Source organism: Lampetra fluviatilis, chromosome 14, assembly GCF_964198595.1.
Source record: "Lampetra fluviatilis chromosome 14, kcLamFluv1.1, whole genome shotgun sequence".
In the NCBI taxonomy this organism is placed as follows: Eukaryota; Metazoa; Chordata; class Hyperoartia; order Petromyzontiformes; family Petromyzontidae; genus Lampetra; species Lampetra fluviatilis.
The window spans coordinates 9,889,049-9,912,511 of NC_136288.1; the positions used below are offsets into that span (position 1 = coordinate 9,889,049).

General features: G+C 49.7%; 1 protein-coding gene across 1 annotated transcript in view; it reads right to left on the reverse strand.

The window, feature by feature from the left end:
• LOC144935857 (fibrocystin-L-like) overlaps positions 1-23,463 on the reverse strand; it is a 159,296-nt gene that overhangs the window by 57,266 nt on the left and 78,567 nt on the right. The window contains 15 exon segments of the mRNA XM_078862684.1: positions 71-265; positions 2,278-3,307; positions 3,756-3,892; positions 7,461-7,702; positions 9,728-9,857; positions 10,310-10,439; positions 11,461-11,540; positions 12,778-12,937; positions 14,690-14,840; positions 16,940-17,114; positions 17,909-18,058; positions 19,287-19,535; positions 20,602-21,595; positions 21,889-22,127; positions 22,950-23,117. Of these exon segments, the coding sequence (XP_078718810.1) occupies positions 71-265; positions 2,278-3,307; positions 3,756-3,892; positions 7,461-7,702; positions 9,728-9,857; positions 10,310-10,439; positions 11,461-11,540; positions 12,778-12,937; positions 14,690-14,840; positions 16,940-17,114; positions 17,909-18,058; positions 19,287-19,535; positions 20,602-21,595; positions 21,889-22,127; positions 22,950-23,117 (4,230 nt within the window).

Below are 23,463 nucleotides of genomic sequence, written 5' to 3' on the forward strand. Positions count from 1 at the left end.
ACATATCTTCAGGATGACCACTTTCAGCCTATGTATTGAAGCGACACACGAGAGAACTACGATGGCTCACCATATGTGTTGGTGAGCAGTACATTCTTGCCCTCCAGGGAACTGGGGCTCGGACTGTTGAAGGCGAGTCGGTGGAAGCGCACGGAGGCATCGCACACCATGGCCGGGTAGTCCCCATGACTCCACTCGGGGCCCGACTTGCAATGAGCCAGGTCTAGCAGGTGACTCTGGGCAACTACTTTGCTGCCAACATTGCCTACATCCGACGTGGACACAGAGAGACAAGCATGTCACAAGAGAACACAACATTTCTTCTTGGTTCTTTCGGTAAAGTCACATGGAAGGGAAGTAATAAAATAATAATAATAATAATAATAAAATAATTCTCACGACGTTTCGGCCACAACGCAAGCAGCCGTCATCAGGTGCGTTGTGGCCGAAACGTCGTGAGAATTATTTTATGTTTTATTTTTATTATTTTATTACTTCCCTTCTACGTGACTTTACCGAAAGAACCAAGAAGATTAATCCCTGCAGTCACGAAAACTTTAAATCGAAATTTAAACACAACACTTATTAGTGAGAATTCCATTTTTCACACAATAGCATGTGCAAATTATTTGTATTGCATGTAACAAAGACAAAGATTCCCCGTATAGCCTGATCAGACTGTTGGGGAAAGTGCTGTTAGCGAGCACCTATGAAGGCCGCCATGGCACATGGAGGGGGTGGGTGGCCAACACCACGCCTGGCCGTCTTTGTCTCCCCAGTGGTGATGTTTACCCACCTGCACCAGGTACTCATTTGAGGCTGAGTCGACCTAGGGGAGGCCTATGACTGGTTCAGATAATCATCACTGGTGTTGGCCGTGAGCGGGAATCGAACTCGGGTCGCCGGGTTCGTAGTGCAGCGCGCTATCGACTCTGCACTACTGTTGCATATAACACGTACGCACACGCACACGCGTGCGCGATTCAAGAATAATTTTAATTCAAGACGTAGTTTTTGTTAACTTACAGGTAAATCTTCAAAATTAGTCCTGTGTGAATATATATAATAACCAAAGTGTAATTGTATAGAGAGCCGGTTTTTGGATTTGTTATTTTTTATCGAGCGTCATCCATGCACGATGCATATCACAGCACTGCACATATCCGTAACACACAGAGATGCGTATAGATTCAGATGTTTTCAGCCAATTAAGGAGTGTTTGTACATGTGAGAGGAAACCGGAGCTTTAGGAGAAACCCTATGTACGCGAGGGGCAAAACCCCATCCCATCACGATGGAACAGATGGAGATTATTCCACACTGCTGGACTGCCGTCTTCTGGCAAGCCAGGATATGGCACCTTGACAGCCACGGGAAAGGGAGTTTCACGACATTTGTGTGATTCACCAACCCTTGCCTCCACAGTGCTGGATTAAAGGTGTGCCACCAAGCTGAAGTGAGCACAGATGAAGTGGCGGACATAGAACGTTGATAGAGGGTTCATGAGCGAGAACAAATATTTGGGACTAATACGGTGTAGAGATAGATAAAGAGTGAGTCAAGAAGAGCAGAGCCAATGTGCGATGAGGGTGTACGGAGTCAGATAAAACTGGAGTTGAGGGTGAGATTGATGTATAAAAATGCACTGCCCTACAATGAAATGCTTAGAGTCCTCCACATGCGCTCAAAGGCCAGAGGTTGACTTCAAATCATCTGAGTCAGAGAGGGTTTCCATTATTGCACACATTGAAAAATAAAACTTTTAAATTAGTGAGTGTGTTAGAGTATGGGTGCTGCGCAGGACAGCGTTGGGAATGGTGTTTATTTTGAAAGTATTTAATTGCTGAAGACTACTCAACGTTTTAGAAGTAATCTAACAATTCCATATTATCGCTTTTGGTAATCACAGTCATGTGCTAGTTGCCACTTGTAATGAGTTTATTCTCAGACACTGCTCTCGCACACCTATTTAGGGTGCTGGGCTGGTTGTGGAATAGTGCCTGCCCACTTCAACGCCAGAAATCTTGCGTACCTTTCATATCAACATGGGTTGTCACTCACTTTAAAAAACACATCGAATTTTTGGATGAGTTTATGCAGAGTTTTCAGTAACGTTCGTTACATTTCCTTTCAATTATGAGTTTGTAAGTTAATTTATTCAGCTATCAGATAATTGTTTTAACTTGATTGAAATTGTATAATTAAACTCTGATTGTGTGTGTTATACAAGTATGATGTAATGGTCTTGGAAGTAGGTCCTCTTGGCTGTCATCTCACCTGTAAGTGAGCCATCCATATCGTGAAGGATGGCCTCATGCTCCCAACGGAATTTGGCCTTGTAAGAACTGTTGATGAAGTTCACACGCTCGAACCGCACACTCCAGCCTCCACACCGATCGATGCACACTCCCTGGATGGAAGTCACTCCAAAGACTGCACAACTTGGACGGTCAAAGTTCACAAACTGTGCCCCCGATACTGTCAGCCCTTCGTTGAATGGCAGAATTAACCCACGTGACGTGCAGTGATTTGGGCCCAGGCCCAGCTCATCCAGATGTCCGACCACCACCACATCCTTCAGAAGCGCACCGGCGTTCTCGCCCCAACCGCCCACGAATTCTGAAATCACGCGTTTACTTTCAACGCCGGCGTTCTCGTTGTTGACGAGGAGGAAATTGCGGAACTGCAGCGCCCCGCCGTTGACCCACTCTGCGCCCTTTTCACAGTTCCACACAGTGAGCGAGTCGAAGTGCGCCGGCTCCGGCTCCGCCGAGCTGCAGCCCCCACCGCGCATTGGGAAGTACGCCTCGAAGATCCAGAGGCCAAACCAGCCCTGCGAGTGAACGGTGTTGTTGAAGAACTCCCCCAGCGGCATGCGCTTCTGGCAGACGTTGCGGTCGAAGGAGGGCCCGTCGGGGTGCTCGTGCATGCGGTACCAGAAGCCAAAGTGGGTGCCCCCGGCGGCCGCGTTGTGACGCACCGTGTTGTTGGGGTTGGTGACCCAGTAGCCCGCCGGCGTGACGTCATCGTTCAGCAGGCTTGTGCTCTGGCGCACAAACACGGCGAGGTTGTGCTGCAGCACGTTCCCGTGCTCGATGCCGTCCTCGATGAAGTAGGCGCCACCCATCACGTTGTACGCCACGTTGTGCTCCACGAGCAGCTGGTGCGTGTTGTGGATGGTGATCGCCCGGTTGAAGGTGTGGTGCAGGGCGCAGCCTCGCACGTACGAGCGGAACGCCACGTCGCCCATAAGATGCCAGTGGATGGGGTAGCGGCCGAGGCGGAACGCCTGCCCCGCGTGGTAAATCTGCCGGGCGTCACAGAATCGCCAACCGCAGCCACCGTCACCAGACTGCTCCTTTAAATCCCGTTGCTATTCAAATGTCAATGATAAGCACTGATGATTGCAGCAATGTTAAAGAGCTAACATTGCTTATAGTATTTACACAATTTTCAGACTATATTGGAAGATCCTATTCAGGTAAATTAGGTCACTTTCGATATGTGGAGGAAATCCAATTATTTTGAATTTTTCAATAGAGAAAGAAACTCCTATCAGTAAAGTGAAAGAATTTAAGATATTAAGCGATATACGCCGAACATTTACATAAAACAATTCAGATATTCAAAACCATAAATGTATCAATGTTAAACAAAGGTGTGCAGTTTTTGCCCATGGAGGGAACCTACGCACTGCACGTGTAAAACACTTGAACATCTGGGGACTGTGGACGCGGTGTGAACCGGCCTCTCACCTCTACGTGTTCAATACGGCCAAGGGCCAATCCCTGGCCGGGCCGCGGGGCGTGGAACATAATGCAGCCTCCAAACTGGTCGCTTCCTATCTCCTCTCCGAAGCGGCCCTGGAAGCAGGTCTGCGTGGCAAACTCCCCTGCGGCAAACACAAGCGCATCCTTTCTCGGAAAACCGCGGCGACACGTTGGAATAATTTGGGCGCGATTCATTCTTTTTTGACGATGTCCTGCCGCGGAAAGTTCCGATGCGTGGAGGATAATCTGCCGCAACGTCGTTGCCAGTGGCGTGATCACGTGTGTGTGTGTGTGTGCGCCACTTCGCGGGGTGAAGCGAGCACACACAGCAGCCACGTACAGCCTGTTGTCCTATAACGCGGCGGTAGTAGCGTTCCTGAAGAACACCGCGTCATGGAAAAATCGCGTTATAATAAATCATGCATAATGTAGGGTAATGCACAGTCCACGATAACGCGTGAGATGCGTACGCAGGCTGGACAAAGACTGAGGCGCGTGGGTAGCATCTAGAAGCATCCAGCAGCATCCCAATGTCTCGTGTGATACTACGCCGAGGCAGCAGTACAACCGCTCATTCCTACTCGTGCGTCGTAGTTCCGTTCACTCGATCGCGTTATATCCAATTCGCGTCATAAAAAATGTGTTCCCTAATACATTCATCGTCGCGTTATATCCAATTCGCGTCATGAAAGCACGCGGCGTTATCGGAGAACAGACTTACGTCTGTATGCCTGATTTCTTTAACAGGTAGACAAAGTTATTCAGGTCAGAAATGATCTCCTTCCTTCCAGATCCGGTGAACCTCTACTTCATGGTGATGAAGAGTAACCCAGTGTAAACTTCGACTTAAAGCTTTCGTGACTGCATCTTCTTGGTTCTTTCGGTAAAGTCACGTAGAAGGGAAATAAGGTGAAGGTGAAGAACAGGTCTGTCGGGAAGACAGCCCTGATCTTCACCTGAGGACGACTGCTTGCGTTGTGGCCGAAACGTCGTGAGAATTATGGCCGAAACGTCGTGAGAATTATTTTATTATGTTTTATTTTTATTATTTTATTATTTCCCTTCTACGTGACTTTACCGAAAGAACCAGTGTAAACTGTACAGTAGTGATTTGTGAAGCGTTACTAAGCTGTTAATATTGTACAAATTGTAATTGTAAATATTTAGTTACCGATTGTTAAGTTAATTATTAAGTGCGTATGCATGGATTATATACAATTTACGAAATACAACTGCCATATTTAAATAGTGGTACAGGGCAGCTGTTGGAGCAAAATGCATTGCATATTGTCAAAGCACTTTGTTCTATGATCTGCGTCTCCAGGTTTTGGGCATCGCCTTGGTCAATTTATTCTAGAATTTGAAGCTTTTGTGACTGCAAGGATTCATACTCTTAGGTTTTTTTCGGTAAAGTCACGTAGGTAAAAAAATAATAATAATAAAATAATAATAAATGAAAAAAACTCAATTAAATCACGACGTTTCGGAGGCAACACAAGTCTCCGTCTTCAGGTGGGACCGTCACAGCCAAAGCTCAGGCATACAAAAAAGCTAAAGCTGTGACGGTCCCACCCGAAGACGGAGACTTGTGTTGCCTCCGAAACGTCGTGATTTGAGTTATTTTCATTTAATATTATTTTTTATTATTTTATTTTATCATTATTATTTTTCCTACGTGACTTTACCGAAAACATCCTAAGAGTACCTCCTTGGTCAATTTTTATCAGTTTTTGACAGGGCAAGTCCCTACGGCAACGCAACTTTATACTATACAGTTTAGTTCAAATTGGATCATCTCTGCACGAGTTGTGATTCCCACTGATAATAACTTTTAAAAAGTAAAAAACGGGATAAATGCATAAACGTTTTGCACAATCAGTTGCAAAGTGTCTAAAAAAGTGCTCCCAACGGCTGTGTGATATAGAGGCTGGGCATGTTCTAAAGAAATGTAAAATGCTATTTTACCAAACTAACATATCTTTCCACCAACCTCTATACCTATAAATCATTGACTGGATATATGTCACAAAACGTGATTAAAAGCTCAAAGATGATAGATTGAATGAGATGAGTATCCTCTGGTCTGGTCTCTGATGAAATTAGAAAAGCATGAAGATGAACACTAACCAGAGCAAATATTTCCCTTGGAAGACAATGCATCGGAAAAGGTTGACTCGTGTTCACTGCGAGGAAAGCAGGAAATGTTGTGAGTTGGGACGTTCAGCCTCTCCCACATCTGTCGCTTGCATCGATTATGAACCCGTGATGAGGCTCTCTGGATCGCACGACTCCCGATTTGGCTGTGTGGGACCCTCCTCACACAAACTCGAGGTGGCCATCCTTAGTGGCAAACCCATACAGTTCACCCTTATTCTTGAACAGAGAACATGAGTTTTCGGCGTACAACCGTTTCAATAGGGAAACATTGTTTTTGTCTATTTGTTTGTATTCTGCCTTGTGATGGGACGTTGTAGGATGAACGTTGAGATTTATAAGGGCACGGGGTGACCAATAAGGTCTGAATTGGTCTGAAATAAGGTAGGCACTTGTGGCAGATTAGGAATGGATCACTCTCTTAATTATATCCTTGTGCAGCAAGGGAGTAAAGTGTGGTTCTGTGAAAGTCCTGATGTGCTGTGCAGTGCATCAATGCATGTGTGTACAGCAGCATGTGATGACTGAGTCGGGCCTGTAGGTGGCTGGCAGGGTTCATGAATAACCGCACGTGTAAACCAGCCACATGGTTAATGGCGACTCGGAAGAAATGCTGTTGTAACACGTGCAGGTGCTGTTCTTCACAAGATTGCTGTTAACCACAATAAATAAATGTGCTTGCCCTCGATTTGGAGCACCTGCCCACGTCCTTCATTCCGAGTGTGCAACATGTGCAACACACTAATAAGGGGTTGACAGATACGACTTACAAAAGTATGTTTTCTTTGTAGACGAAATAAAATATGGTACTCTGTTTATCTTATAAATAAAGAAATTGTCCGTAACATTAGTTTATTATTGCACACTTTACATGAATGCGCTCCGTAATTTTTGTATTTAAATTATTCAAACAACCACACGTGATTTAATTTATTTTCTCTCTACGTGACTTTACCAAAAGAACCAAAGAGTAATTCCTGCAGTCATGAAAGCTTCAAATCAAGTTTGAACCACACCTACTTCCTTTCTTTGAAAAATAAAGACGCTGAAAACAGTGACAAAAATAGAAAGTGATGGGACAGGATGTTGGGGAATAATTTTCTTCCCCATGAGCCCTCTGCTTACACACTGAGGAAGGAAATGTCTGATACTAGTCACAATGAGCGTGGCCCCCTCACAAGGAGGGCACAGCGTGGAATCATTCCAACCCCGAGTTCCATGGAGCTGTATTGATATTATGTGGCGAGGCAGTCCACATAAACTCGGCCTCTCCCCCAGCAGTGTTTTGGAAAGGTTATCTCTCCTTGGTCTATGGGTAGCCTTATAGAAATTCGCATCGACACTCTTGAGAACAACAGGTTCCATCTCAAGGGGCTTTCCAAGTGAAGTACTTTAATAAATAAAAATGTTAAACTGTAGAGCCTTTGCACCACCAGCTGCTATTCCAGTGCTTCTCTCACATCGGCCGTTGCCACTGATCCATTCACGGTTCACCGTTCAAGTGGCGGCCGGCCCAGAAATGAACACCTCACGTACCGGTGTTGAAGCCTTCCGGGCAGGCCTGAATGTGCTCACTCCAGGCCACCTGCTCGGAGCCACGAACCACGACGTTGCGGGTCAACAGGCCCACCTCGGCCCGGGCCTGCAGCTTCCTCCCGTCCGGCAGCCCCACCGACACCCCCAGGTGCCGGAACGCGAGTGGCTCGCGCAGGGTCACGGTCCGCCCGTCGGCTGACACCGCCGCGATGGTGCGCTGCTCGTTCTCCCGCTGGCTGTGCCTGAGGAGACCGCCGCAGTTCAACAGTCGGTGTGCTCCGCTCGGCTATCTGCGTATAGCCGTTTAACTACGGGACTCAGTATCCTTCGTTTAACCAGGAGATGAACTCATTGGGACGCATGGCATCATTGCCTCTTTTGCAAGGCCGACTACGGGTTACATAGAGACATTTTAAACACAAAGAATATTCGAAAAACATTTACATTCACCGAATCTATATGACAATCCTCAATCCATGCAATTGTGAATAAGGCTAAGAAGGTGAACTGCGTTTTAACAATTTAAACATGCAAGAAATGTAATGTAATTTGTGTAAGAAGGGAAGGAAAGTGACTAAATTCACCAAATCGGCTTTAAGCGGCTGGAAAACATGAAAACTGACACAGTCTAACCCAAACACATTTACATAAGTGTTCGTCAGAGCCTCATCATTAACTGTTCTTCAAACTCAGCTGTGGTTGGAATTTAATGTACATGCAGTTGAGTGGCTGAGTGATTCCAGTATTGTACTCTCTGCATGTGCTTCTACTGAATTTATATCCCCATGCCTGGAATTATTTCTGTTGCGACCATTGTGTTATAATGACCGTTTTCAAACCACATCGTTTACATTTATTTACGCGAGACATCGCTGTCATCGCGTGCTGAGCAGCCTCCTGGAGTTGGCAAATGAGAGCACAGAGGGGATGGCAAGCGGAGATACGATTTGACATGGTTCATTTGCATGAGCTCATTCATGGTGTCTCTCATGGCCATCTCCTGTGGCAAATACACAAGGCGAGTGCCACGAATGTTCTAAAGCTTTGTTTAGACCAGATGGAAAGGAGTTCCTGCTTAGAAGTGTCATTCTCACACCGCGTCGAACATGGAGAAACTCATGCAAACAGCATCCCACGACACTTTACAATTTGCAACGCGTGCAAGTTATCGAACGGAGGCGCGGAAAATGACAGACAAGCTGGAAGGCTGCATCGCTGCAGCATGCTTTCAGATACATCACTGTCTCGCTTCCACGGCCGTCTCTAAAGCTCTTCTTTCCGATGTTAGGAAGCCACTGGAGATATGCACTGTTAAAACTAAATTGCAAACCCATTTCTTTTTAACTGCTTTGTGTGTGTTATGTTTGTTGTCCTTCCCCTGCACCTTCGATGTGCACGGTTGGCTACCTACATACGATGCAAAGGAAGTTCAAACCTACGGTACACACAAGGCAGCCAGAACCGGCATCAAGAATTGCCAAACTTTTTTCCTGTGAAGAAAAGTACGCGGGGCCTGGGCAGGACACGTTGCTGGTGGGGTCAAGGCCTAGTGGTCGAGAGTCATGCCAGAGTGGCAGCCGAGCGAAGGGGAACGCGCATCCACTGCAGCGGAGAGATGGAGCGATGACATCGGCTCGCGTGCTCGTGCCGGGTTCATCGCTACATCGCGAGACCGTGTAAGCTGGCGACGGCCTGCGGAGGCCTTCCTCCAGCAGTGGATTGATCACGGCTGATGATGACGGTGATAATATTGGCAACAATATTTTGTCGTGTGGCGTTAATGGAAGAGATGAAAATGTAGATTTTAAATCACTTACGGGGCACATGTTGGTTTTACAGACATCCATATATTGGGCAGGAGGATCAACGTTAATATACTGACATTTTCAGTCAAGAGACACCATTTACAACAAATCCATAGATCATTTGCAAAAAGGAATTTCACTTCACATTACCACTGCTATTTGACTCAAACTTCATGGTAAAACCACATCCAGACACCTTTTTCACATTGAATTGTATTATACATTGAAATGTAAAAGCCAACGTTGTGGCTTAATTCGGTTCCCCAAACCAGCTTGGCTCTAAATATTTCCCCTTTACACAATCTTCTCCTATCACAGTCTGAGCCAGTGGTGGCGCTGTCAAAAAGCAAACACAAAGGTAAGTACGACACTTCTCTTTCACACGAAATATGGGATACACTCTCCATTATTAGTCTTGCATCAGAATTCCCCTGTGTAGGAGAAAGCCTCTGGAGTAGTCACCTGCCGCCGGTCGTTGCTATGACGATGGAGTCTCCGGGCGCCCACGTGACCGCCACCTGCAGACGCAGCGTCGTGCTCCCTGCCTCCGCCGTCTGGGCCAGGCGCGTCCACGGCACCGGCACAGGACGACCTGCACTCCCCAACAAAGACAAAGATCCCCTGTATAGCCTTAACAGACTGTTGGGGCGAGTGCTGTTAGCGAGCACCTGCGAGGGCCGGCACGGTACATGAGGGAGTGGGTGGCCAACACCACGCCTGACCGCCTCTGTCTCCCCAGAGGGGATGTTTACACCCAACATCAGGTACTCATTTGAGGCTGAGTTCACCTAAGGAAGGCCCAGGACGAGTTCAGATAATCGTCACTGGTGTCGGCTGCAAGCAGGAATCGAACTCGGGTCGCCGGATTCGTAGCATAGCGCGCGAACTGCTACAAAACCGCTCCGTGGGCCTTACCTGGTAAAATAAAAAAACTAGTTTAGTTTACGAGCTGTCGTGGCAAGCGTCATTAGCGAGTGCCTTTTACGAGGGCCGGCCTACGCGAGTCGGGCTCCGAGGGATCAACGCGGCTGTGCGTGCGCCCACCGTGCAGGTCAAGGGTGCCGTGGCGCACCCCGAGGGTTTTCGCCCCGTACATGGGCAGCTCGGGCGAGCGGATGTGTCCGTGCAGGGTGATGATGGCCTTGTGCTGGAACGGGGCCTCCTCGGTGCCCACCTGGAAGAGCGGAGAAACCAACACAGGGCTATAATAATAGGGTTTTTCCCCTTTTTTCTGGAAACAAAACTGAGACCTTTTTCTACGAGGATTCATGTCTGCATTAACCACAATACCTGCAGTCAAATGCAAACAAAAACACACACGATGATAATATTTGCATTGTCCTTGAAACTGATTGGTCCACACCAAGGGACGGCTTTCTTTTGAGCCTCGACCCAATTGGTGCTCGACCAGAGAACGCCAAAAGGGGAAAAACCCTATTATTATATTTTGGTACTGGCAAAGGAGATCCAATGATAAAACAACACAGGGCTGGCTTCACCAACCGGCACGCTCGCGAGCTTCGTAATTCATCTGATTCCTCCACTCTAAATCAAGATTCTGTCCGTCCGTCTTTTCTGTCTGACCGAGCACTGCAATGCTCTGCTTCACTATGTTTCTAAAATATACCGTATCATGGTGTGTAATTAAAAATTTAGTTAGCAATTTAGTCTGTGAAATTGTTGGTGATCTGAGCCTCTGAGAACTCATTACTCTAACTTATGAATGACAGTCCCTTGTATGTGAAAAGCAAAACCGATGTGATACATTTGAGGAAAATAAACCTTAAAATAAATAATCCGTAAATATGACTCCTTCACATAGTTGTCGTTCCTCATAAAAAATAAACTTTTTACACATCCCATAAGTCATATTGCGTTTGTGGGAGTGCATTCATTGCACAATCAATCCATCTTTATGTTACGTGCAAATACCGCCCTCAGTACAGTGGACATCAGTGCACATTATAGCGGAACGGGAACGGTACAGGAGGCTATGAGCAGCAACAGGAACGACAAAAGAAACCCTTCGCGACCTCAACGGCTGACACCGACTGAGAAAAGTAAAATGCAACCAAACTCTTGAAACGGTTTAGAAATTCAGTGTCTCATCAGCAGAGTCAAGCTTGTTTCAACCAGTGCTGGTGAACTGCCTCCTTGTTGGCAAGGAGCTAGAAACGAGAGTGCATTTTGTGTACCTGTAAGGTCCCTCCATCTGTGATGAGAATGTTCTCAGCTTGCAGCTCCAGGTCCTTCTCCTCAAACACGAGACGCCCTCCTGCCATCAGAACCACACGCGTGGGTGTACAGCGTCATGGGCAGGGCATCGGTGTGGTAATAGATACACAAACTGCACACATCAAAGGTATACGTGCACAATGCATACTACGGTGGCATTTAGTCGTTGTCTCCATGCTCAACTGAAAATGGGCAAGTATTCATCTCCACTGGCGCCGTGGTGGTAGATGTTAACCCTCGCCTGGTATACAGGAGGTCGTGGGTGCGATCCTGACCCTGACGCCTGTTCTATATTTGTAGTTTGCATCTTTTCCATGTGGTCAATTGGATTTTCTCTCCGGGTCCTCCGGTTTTTCCCTCCACATTTTGAAACATACGTTTAAAGTATTTGGCTGCTATAAATGTCCACAAGATAAGCCACTTCGTTGAGGTATAATTTGTGGCCATGTCACTTCTGTGCTTTGTCTGGTAAAATAAAAAAAATGTATAGTTTAGTTTTTGGTTTAAAACTTTGATGAAAATCCCATCTCCCTGTGGCAGGGGTCTGGATAATATATACACATTGCTGTGGTGGGAATTCATATCTCATATGCATGTGACCAATTCACCGAGAATGCGCCCGATCTTGTCAAATGTCAGAAGCTAAGCAGGGTTGAGGTGCTTGGGTAGGCAACCACGACACGCAAAAGACAAGCATTGTGGGCACGATTAGGCAGCGCCAGCGAGATCCATTTTTCTTCGGCATCACCCCCCACCTTCACTGACCAGCTCGGTGAGGTATGGTCAAACGTCAATCTCGTTAATTAAACTAAGAGTGAGTGGGAGATCACCGACAAGCCACATCACTGTACAGGAGAGAATATGGGCTCAGACGCCGCCGCCGCCACCCCCTCGTGAACACCTCGTACGTTGAACTTCTTTCGCACCATACGTAGACAACCATGCGAATCGGAGGTGCGGGGGGAAGGACAACAAACTTAACACAAAATGCAGTTCTAAAGAAATAAGTGTTCAATCTAGATGATGTAAAAGCGCATAGCTCCAGTGGCTTCCTAATATCGGAAGGAAGGTCATTCCAGATGGCCGCAGAAGTGCATCTAAAAGCGCGCGATGAAGTGACCATCTTTGTTTGATGGCTAGCCAAAAGCTGCTGTTGCGAGGATGACCGGAGTTCGCGTGATGGTTGACATCCTTTGACGAGATCAGCAGGCTGTTGTGGTTCATTTATGGCAAGCACTATTGTGTGTAACGAGCGCGACCTTATGCCGCTCACGCACCTTGTATGAGCAGCATCTTGAGCACGGGCGTACTCTGGTCGAGCAGCACCGTCTGGTTGGCCGTGATGACGGCGAAGGAGCCCTCCTCCGGCGGGGAGTCGCCGCCCCACGTGAACCGCGACGACCAAACGTCCACGTAGAGGAACTCCGCCGGGCCCTCCTGCGCACGGCACGCGGACGTGGTCGGGGCGAGAACCGACCGGGACGCGTTTTGCTGAGTCGGCCTAGGTCTGTTCAACAATGCTGCGTTGCAGTCTATCGTCGCAAAGTTCAACGCGGCAATACCGGTACCGGATCTCTCGTCACCAATCAAATCCTGCCAACCGAACAACAGGTGGACGTATTGGCGGTCCACCGGTGCAGTATAACACACCGGTCCTCATAAAAGAGTCTAAGATTTAAATTTGAAAGTGACATTCATATTCCCCCACCAATACATTCAGATGCCAATTCCTGCCTGGATCGAACCTGATCAGGTGGTGACCCTAGCCGCCACTCTGAAGGTTGTAGTGCCAGCTAGGCACGAGAGCACATTGATATATTTGTTTACTGCAGATGCTCTAAACGGTTCCTTTGAAATACGTACAGGCTGCGCATTGGGAATAGCGAAGACACCTGTGAGTGTAAAGACTCTGAATGTTGTAAATACTGCACACCACCCGACACTCACAACCCTGCGCCGTTTTTCATTCAAGACTGAACGGGATGATGTTATAATCTGGTAGATTTCACCCCACACCAGCGTTTATTCACTCGTGAAATTTCTTAATGAGCCCATTTCAACTACAATTTTATTTTTCTAAAAAGAGACCCGGGATAGAAAAAGTAACATTTCAACAAAATAACGTGAAGACGGAAACATTTTTTTCAGTAGGGTTCACAAGTACAGGGCAGGAAAAACGGTGTAACGCAATACACACACATACTAAGAAGCGGTGCTTATCTCAAAACGGTATGGGTTACAACCGACAATGTGGTATATAAGAATCAGAATATTTATTCATACTGGAGGAATCCGATGACCTACAAAGCTCTTTTTCACAGATGTCCAGGAGGGGTGGGTATATTGTAGCCTAATAGACAAACACCAACGCGCTAAAGCAGCACATTATCCACAATCAAACATACACAACTTTCTGTATCGAGCGCACCCTGACTCATTAACATGATGTTCACCTCCATACCCTTGATGATGTTCGCGTTGTGTTCACCGAATGTGGCTCACGGCATTTGCCGTTTTGAGATTCAAACGCGTGTGAACGACGCCACGTGACGCAACGCCGCCGCCATTGTTATCTCGAACATTCACGGTACTCCATACGCTTTGGTTCTTGTAGCCCAGGGGTCGGGAACCTTTTTGCCTGGGAGAGCCATAAAAGCCAAATATTTCTAAATATATTTCATTGAGAGCCATATAGTATTTTTAACGTCGAATAAATTAAATATGTCTTACTTTTAATGCGACTTCTGGTGCTGCGAGGTTTTGCTGATGGCCTTGTAGTCTGGTTCATACGTGGTGAGGTTGAGCTTCGTGCAGGCGTGACCCGTGAAATTTATCTTCAAAACTAATTTATGTTTACTTTAAAATGACACAGTATTATTAAGCAATATCACAAGTATTTTAAAATCAGTTCCAAACTGATTTTTTTTTTTCCCAACTCAAAATTGTCTGGGAGCCATATGCCGTCACTGGAAGAGCCATATATGGCTCGCGAGCCATAGGTTCCCGACCGCTGTTGTAGCCTAACAGACAAATACCAAGCGCTAAAGCAGCACATTATCCACAATGAAACATACAAAACTTTCTGTATCGAGCGCACTCTGACTCGTTAACATGGCTTTACCGAAAGAACCAAAGAGTATGGATTCTTGCAGTCACGAATAGCTTCAAATCAACATTCGCAATACTCACGGGCAGGGCATCTCCGAAGGTGCTGTGCACGCGCACGGTCGCCAGCTGGGAGGGCGAGTGTGCCTCCGTCGTGCACACGACCTCCGAGTCGGAGACGGACTGCACGATGCACGCGGTGCCACCGACACTCACACCGATCTCTCCGACCGCACTGTGTGACACAAAGACAAACGTCGCCCATATTGCCTGCACAGACCGTCGGGGACAGCAGATGTGCCGGACGCTTGGGGAGGCCTTCATCTCTCTCAGTGAATTGATCATGGACGTAGAATGGAAAAAAAAACATAAAATAATTCTCACGACGTTTCGGCGATAACGCAAGCAGCCGTCCTCAGGTGAAGAACAGGTCTGTCTTGAAGAACAGGTCTGTCTTCACCTGAGGACGGCTGCTTGCGTTGTGGCCGAAACGTCGTGAGAATTATTTTATTATTTCCATTCTATGTGACTTTACCGAAAGAACCAAGAAGATGAATCCCTGCAGTCACGAAAGCTTTAAATCGAAATTTGATCATGGACGGTGACGATACACGAGGCCTCTGAGTTCTCAACGGAACAATGTGTTAGATTCGTTATATACGCGCGTTATAAACAGTTTTCATTGTTAGCAGTGCAGAGGTTTAACGCGCTGCAATGAGAACACAGCGACGTGAATTCCCAGCCCCGACGAATATCAGTGGCGAGCGATATCTGAAGCGGTCCTCCTGCGTACCCCCCTCACTAACCCACCCCTCACCAGCACGGTGAAATATGGTCAAACGACCTCTATGATTGAATTGGTGTGGTGCAGGAGAGGGGAGGGGAGCTATCATCCAGCAGTGGATTGATAAAGGCCTGCATTCAATTATTATTATTTTAAAAAACACCACACGGCACATTCGGCGATAACTCTGCAGGATTCGAAGGAACCATTTAAAATCGGTGATTTGTTGAGCAACGGCCTTCTGCTTTGTAGTACAGAGAGAGAGAGAGGCTACAGAGACAGTGGAGAGTGCTCGGAGACTTCACTTCACACCATGGGGCGGGGGGTGTGGGCACCTGACGAGGATTATGTTATAAAAATAGTTGATCATGAGCAGTTACTAAATAGGCATATCAATAGTCTTGCTGTGGTTTTCCCACCTGATGATGATTGCTTGTGTTGCAATCGGAACGTCGTGATTTATTTTTATTGTATTTTCTACCTACGTGACTTTACCGAAAGAACCAGCAAGTATGGGTTCCTGCAGTCACGAAAGCTTCAAATCTAGATAGTAGCTTTTGAGTAGCAGGCACATTCGAAAAGACGTAAAATTTAATGATACTTGTTATTACTACATTGTGATGTACTGCGGTCACGTGCCACATTCTGTCGGTGTGTGTTTTTGAAGGGACTAAGCTTTTCATTCCCAACTCCACTGGCTCCCTGTCTACTTTCGCTGTCTGTTTAAACATCTCATTCTAATCTATAAATCCCTCCATGGTCTTGCCCCTCCATATCTTGCTTCTCTCGTATCATCGCAGGTCCCATCCCATCCTCTACTCTCCCAGTCGCTACTGTCCCTCCCCGTGCCTCCCTCGTCCCGTCATGCTCTCGGCCCTCTCCCCTCCTTGCTCCCCTTCACGGCAGCAAACTCCCACATAAAGCAATCATCTTCACTCTAATCACATTCCGTTCTTCCCATAAAACAACCTCCGTCTCCTCTCACTTGCCCATCATGCTATTGCTACTCCCTGTCTCCGCACCCGAGGTATGACCAGGCCTACCCCAACCCTTGTCACTACCCCTACACCTATCACTACCCTTACCCCTACCCCAACCCCTATCACTACCCTTACCCCTCACCCCTTTCCCTACCCCTATCACTACCCCAACTCTTATCACTACCCCCCTTTCCCTACGCCAACTCCTATCACTACCCCTATCACTACCCCTACACCTATCACTATCCCTATCCAAACCCCTATCACTACCCCTTTCCCTACCCCTATCACTACCCCAACTCCTATCACTGCCCTTACCCCAACCCCTTCTTAACCACTCCTACTTATCCTCCTAACTACCACCATAACCACACCACCACTGTAATTAACCCCACTCTTTATTTCAACCGACCATAATCTAATGTACAATTGCATAATCATTGTAAAGCGACTTGGACTAAGGCGCTACATACATCAGTAACAGATATCTGTCTCTGTCGTCGCCCAGCAGCTCCCCAGGCAGCAGCAAACGGCGTCCGAGGGGTGCGAGCAGTGGCAGCAGGGGGCTACCTGAAGCGGGCGCCCGCAATGGTGAGCCTCGTGCCGCCTGCAGTGCCACCCCGTCCCGGGCTCACCCCCGATATCACGGGGGTTAATCGGCGCCGGTAGCTGAAGGCACCCGGCAGCTCGACTCCATCGGCTCCGGTCTCCACGCGTACGGTGCATGACTCCTCTGCGCCTGTGCCTGGCCAACAACAACGACAACCGCTGTTCGCCACCAAGTTGCGGTGACGTCACGACGGTGCTTTTGCCATGCTAGGTGCAACTTTGAGATCGCGTGAAGTGTCCAAGGCCCGCTGGCAGGAGATCACGAAATAGACCCGAGTACCATGGGTGGACTGACTGAGATGCACCAGCCAGCCACATGAGAGGGACTCCATTTATTTTATTTTATTTAGCTGGGCAGTGGTGGCTACGCATGCTGTGATCCAGCACTGTGGAGGCAGTGACGGTTGGTGGTCATCAAGGAGCCATACACTGACTCCCCAGGCAGGGGAATATGGCGCAGCAAAAAATGTGGCCTCCACCTGTTCCGTTTGCATGGAATTGTTTGTTTTCCCCTCGCACGCGCGTGCTTTCTCCAGGAGCTCCAGTTTCTTCTCACATGGAAACACTGATGAATTGGCCAATAACACCTGAATATAACATGCCAGCTGCATTTAGCGCAAGGGGCTATTCCGTCGCTCGAGTGAACACGAGACACCTCCGCGGTTCCAGCTGTGTGCGGTGGTGGGTGCACTCTGCGTGGTGGTGGTGGCGGTGGTGGTGGCGGTGGTGGTGGCAGTGGCGGTGGTGGTGGCAGTGGCGGTGGTGGTGGTGGTGGTGCATACAGGTTCTGGTCACTGCGTGTGTGGTGGTGGATGCACTCTGCGTGGTGGTGGTGGTGGCGGTGGTGGCGGTGGTGGGAGTGGTGGGTGGATTCTGGTCACTGCGTGCGCAGGTGACCGTCGCCATCCGGCCCTCTCCGGCGCCCGCTACCGTCGTTGGGCGGGACGAGACACGAGAGGCTGCTGCTGGTGCTGACTTCGCGCTGCACCGGGCACTCCCGGCCGCACACCAGCACGCGCGACGTCGCCGCGTCGTAGCCCGAGCCACTCACACTCATGTTCTGCTGTCCCCCGAAGCTGCCTAGCACGGTTGAGTGGGTTGCGGTGGGAGAACACGGGAGCACACCGAGACACCACTCAGCCTCACGCAGACGTCAAATGAAAAACCGACCTGGCCCATGGGAGGCAGTTCCATCCCTCCCCCCAATATCATCAGCAGACAATAGCTGCGTCTCATGTATTTCTCGCCATGGCGGTGAGATGTTAATTACCTTGCCTGGTATACAGGAGGTCGTGGGTTCGATGCCGACCCTAACGCCTGCTGCTGTAAGTTTGAAGTTAGCATGTTCTCCCCATAGTCACGTGGGTTTTTCTGCGGGTCCTCCGGTTTTTCACTCCGCATTTAGAATCAACGTCACGCGTTTAGAGTATTTGGTTGCTGCTGTAAATTTGCACACGATAAGGTACTTCGTTGGGCTATAATTTGTGGCCAGGTCGCTTCTGAAAAAAAGCTTTATAGCTCAGTGAGCCTTATCTGGTTTAATAGTTAAATAATAGTGTGACAGCTTCACATGAACTCTCATCGTATCCGTGCAACCAGCATTTCACTTAGCTGAGTCAGCTACTTTAGTTGAGGCTCATCTTGAACATCCCAAAGTGGGATAATCACCCAGCACTGATCATCTACGAAAAAAAATATCACATTCTACAATTTAACTAATTGGCACGTTTTGTTGACGTGATAAACCTTACTAATCAGCTGTGGTGAGTGGTGGCGGGTTTAACGACACATTTATATTTACGCGATCTCACCCAAAAAACTTCGACTACAGCTGAATGGTGTTTGCACCTGACAATTGGAGTATTGCGAGTCAAGCTCCTGGGTGGAAGTTGACCAACCCATCATCACTCCAGTACTGATAAATTAGGTACCACTTTGTTTGAAGTCAACAATTGTTCCGAGATATGGAAATACTGGTCTCTCCCATAGACATTTGTAAATGTCACCACTGGATTATAGGTGGCAAATCCCCGTGTAACTTGAGCAGAGAGACACTTGGGACTTGTTCAGAGGAGAGGGTTACGGTAGCTCGGGTGAGACGTGACAGAGACGAGACAAATCATTTCAGCAAAGCAAAAGTCATAAAGGTGACAGGAGACCATTCTGTAACAAATCAGAATTCGTGTCATTGCCGTCATTATTAATATTTCTACAGCAACGAAATAACAACGCGGGCCCCCGCATATTTGGCCGCGCAAAAAACACGCGCGGCGTGCGGGGGGGTGTGCCTCTTGGCGGACTGGCGTACCTTCTCTTGGCGACACATCCGTCAGGATTTGCCGATAGTGGAAGGTGGCGCTGCTGCTCGCCGCGCCGTTGGGCGAGCGCTGCAGGGAGACGCCGTAGGTCCCGCCGGGGTGCTCGCCCGCTCGGCACGTCACCCGGGACGGGGCGGCGGTCTCCACCGCGCAGGCCGCGCTGCCGATTAGCACGGTTACGGTCCCCGCGTCCGAGCCGAACCCAGCGCCGGCGATGGTCACCAGCGTGCCGGCCGTTCCTTGTTGAGAAAAAATTAACCGTAAAAACAAAGTTTTTCAATTTAAATCCTTTATATGCGTGGCGGCTAGAGTCCTCTCGTCTTCTAGCTTGAGATGGCTGCCACCTATGGGTCAGATGATTGCCTGCCACCATTAAGCAATTGGTAATTAAATATAAAAACAAAATTCCTAAAAAGTGTAAAGTTATGGAAAAAAAATGTCACGAAAATAAATTGTCACGCACAACGAGTCTGTGTGCAAAATGTCAGCTCGATTGGATCACGGGAAGTGGGTTAAAAAACGACCGAAAGATTTGCATGGTCGTAAGCGCGCAAGCAAGCAAGCGAACTTAATATAAAGGATTTAAAAATGCAGTCAAGCTCCGAGCCAGATCCACGCCAGCATTGCCAACATCGGCGATTGGAGGGAGCCAACGCCGTGCCTGATCGGTCACCGTTGAGTTAAGGTGGCTGAATAACCTAGCAGCCCCTTGTCATCAAGTCCGTCGCACGGTGTACAAGGCCAAAAGCCTGTAACTGTCCGGGAGTGGCAAAGAGCATTAATCTTCTACACCGACTACTGCTGCTGCAAGGTCGGCATGATTACGTTGAATTATCATAGTAAACAAGTGGGTGCTGGTACAGGTACAGGCCGTTTGTCAATCCATTGCTGGACGAGGGCCTCCCCATACCGTGTGGGCCCTGGGAGTTACTCGACCATACTTCACAACATATAAAGGAAGTACGGTGGAATCTGTGCTTCCTTTATTAAAACCAAATGGTCCCTATCACTGTTGGTTGTAAACTCCTGCGTTCTCTCTCGAAAGAGCACATTGCAATCAGACTTGATGACTCTGCTTAAGAACAACTACTGAGTGCTTACAAACAATTATTCACCGCCTCATGAGAATAATTAGCATCTCACGACTGCTTAACAGTATCCTTAGGACAGATTCACCCCTGTCATAGGAATGTGTAATTTCCACCAAAGGCTCAGGGCTGTAAATGGGAGATGGGCATCAACGCCTCGATGCTCATTTGAGCAGGAAACAACTCTGACAACGACGGGCCAGCGTGACGAACACACCGGTGTCTGGGGCGATGGACGTGATGACAGGCGTGTTGGCAGCCGAGTAGTTGAACTTCAGCACGGGGAAGGCAACTCCCGCAGCCCGCACCACCACGCTGGCCAGGCCGGCCGCCCGTGCTGGCGTGCGGCACGTGACGCGCTCGGGGGTTGACGTCAGAATCTCACAAGGGGCGCCGCCTATGGACACCGTGGTGTTCCCCGGAGCGAACCCGTTCCCCGCGAGGTTCAGCGCGGTGCCCCCGTTCAAGCTGCCCGACGCGGGAGACAGGGCGGCCGCAGGCAAGCTGGCGACTGTCACTGCGCTCCGGGCCCTGCCGCGGCCCCACACCTGCACGTCCACGGGGTGGGAGCCGGCCCGCACGGAGCCCGCCTGGCACACGATCTGCGTGTCCGTGACGTTCACGGGAACGCAGTCGCCGCCGCCGCCGATAAAGACGCGGATGGCGCTCGGGTCGGCGCCGAAGCGACTTCCATCGAGAGTCAGGAGCGTGCGCGCAGCCGTCACCTCCACGGGAGACACGGCGCTCAGCGTGGGGGTAGCCTCGGCCGAGTAGCTGAAGTTGCATCTTCCTCTGCAGGTGGCTGGCCACCTGCGCACCGTCAGGCCGACCTCGACCGCGAGCTCGACGAACGAGGGTGCCGTGTCGCACTCCACGCGGGTGTAGTTGACGGACACCACCGCGCAGGGCCGGCCACCCACCAGCACCCGTACGTCGCCCGGCGTCGCGCCGAAGCCGGAGCCCTCGAGGGTGAGGCGCGTGTGGCCCGCCAGCGAGCCGGCGCCGGGACTCACGGAGAGCAGCAGGGGCAGCAGCGCGAAGCGGCGGCCCATCTCGGTGCGCGTCTTGACGACGGCGCTGCCCAGGTTGTTTACAACGAGGGAGAGCGGCAGGGCGGTCCCCACCTCCATGGTGTCGCGAGGGTTCACTCGACACAGGATTTCATTGTCGGAGCTCTTGTCCACCTCGCACGGGAACCCGCCCACCGTGACCTGTGTGGCAGAAAGTAACGCCGGCGGCTCACGCTCATGTGCTTAGAAATTGCCGCACTGGAGTCAATTCAGTGAATCATCCCTCCAGGGCTGGCTAAAAATTTGTACCACTTAAGGATTAGTCAAAATTGGTTATGAAATGGAGAGACTGGCCCCTCTGCCATGGGAACGAGTATTTTCCAGCGCCGGCTTATGTCCACCAGAAGAACGTGATTAGGGAGCACGCTCACGATACGGATACGCTTTGCCTCGACTTTATCGTCGACGCTTGTCGATGTGTGGGAGCGGATTACCTCATTGGCGCAGGGCATGGCTGCAAATCCGGTGCCCATGATGCGGAGCTGCGTGTCGATGGTCCCCGACTGGGGTGAGATGTCGGTGACGGTCGGGGAAAAGCACTCGTCGTAGCTGAAGGAGAACCCTGCGAGGGACGGGTCGGGCTCAAGGGAATTGGTGCCGCAGTCACCGCCGGCCTTGCTCTTGACGGCGCAGAGGGACGGCGCCTCTCTCCGGGACACACGGGAGGCCGATGCTGAGGACAAAATGGACGCCCGCACGCATGCACGAGGACGAGCAAGCCGACAGCTTTTCACAGCAGCACGGTGATTCCGACGCATCTACCCGAACATAAATACGCTCGCAGATGACAAGCGTGTCATTGAACTATCATTTGTAACACGCAGCCATGCCGAAGTCTCCTCACCTCCACCATCAGGCTGGAGCTCTGCAATCCCACTATCCCATGATCCCGCAATCTCAAGCGTGGATTCTAGATTTGAAGCTTTCGTGACTGCAAGGATTCATATTCTTAGGTTTTTTCGGTAAAATCACGTAGGTAAAAAACTAAAATTAAAATTAATAAAAGTAAAATAAATAAAAAACATCACGACGTTTCGTTTTAAGTTTGGAGTTTTAACTCCATTCCGTACAACCAGTGAGACAACCCCAGTGGCGCCATTGGTCCAACTCAGCACAGGTCGTGCAACACAGCTAAGACAGCGTGTAGTCCTCATGCCGTGACACAGTTTTTTACTGTCATGCAGCAGGGGGCACGTGCCTGACTTGTCTCGGTCACGTCCCTGCATCATCGCCGGCCACGCAGGGGGTGACCGGATTCATTGAGGACTGTCTTCTTAGTCACGACTTAGTCCTGGCTCAAGTGAGCCAGCCCACAGCCACAGTTAACTTCACCCTCCACCCCCCCCCCCCCCCCGGCTCTGAGCCACTGTCCCAGCCACACTCCGGATCTCCACGAGCTGAGCCGGAGCCAAACTGCGAGCGAGAGAACGTGGCCCCCCCCCCCCAAACGCGCGCGACGACGAGCCGGGCCACGCGGGGCCGAGCGGGCGCTGACCTGGCCGGTTCTGGGCGGGGATCCCGGCCAGCGAGAGGACCAGCGCCCCGGTGCGGGCAGGCGCCCGCCGCACGCTCACCGCCCCGCGCAGCTCCAGCTGCTTGGAGTTCACGGCGCCGCTCGTGTAGAAGTAGCGGCCCTCGCGCGAGAACGTGTACGCGAAGGAGCCTGCGTGCCGGCAATACACACGCACACACACACGCTCAGGCAAAGATCCCCCATTTAGGCTTAACAGACTGTTGGGGCAAGTGCTGTTCGAAAGCACCTATGAAGGCCAGCACGGCACACGTGGGGTTGGGTGGCCAATACCATGCCCAGCCACCTTTGTCTCCCCAGTTGTAATGTTTATACACCACACCAGGTACTCATTTGAGGTTGAGTAGACCTCGGGGAGGCGCAGGACCGATTCAGATAATCGGCAATGGTGTTAGCCATGAGCGGGAATCGAACTCGGGCCGTTGGATTCATAGTGCAGTGTGCTAACTGCACACACACACGCGCACACACACGAACA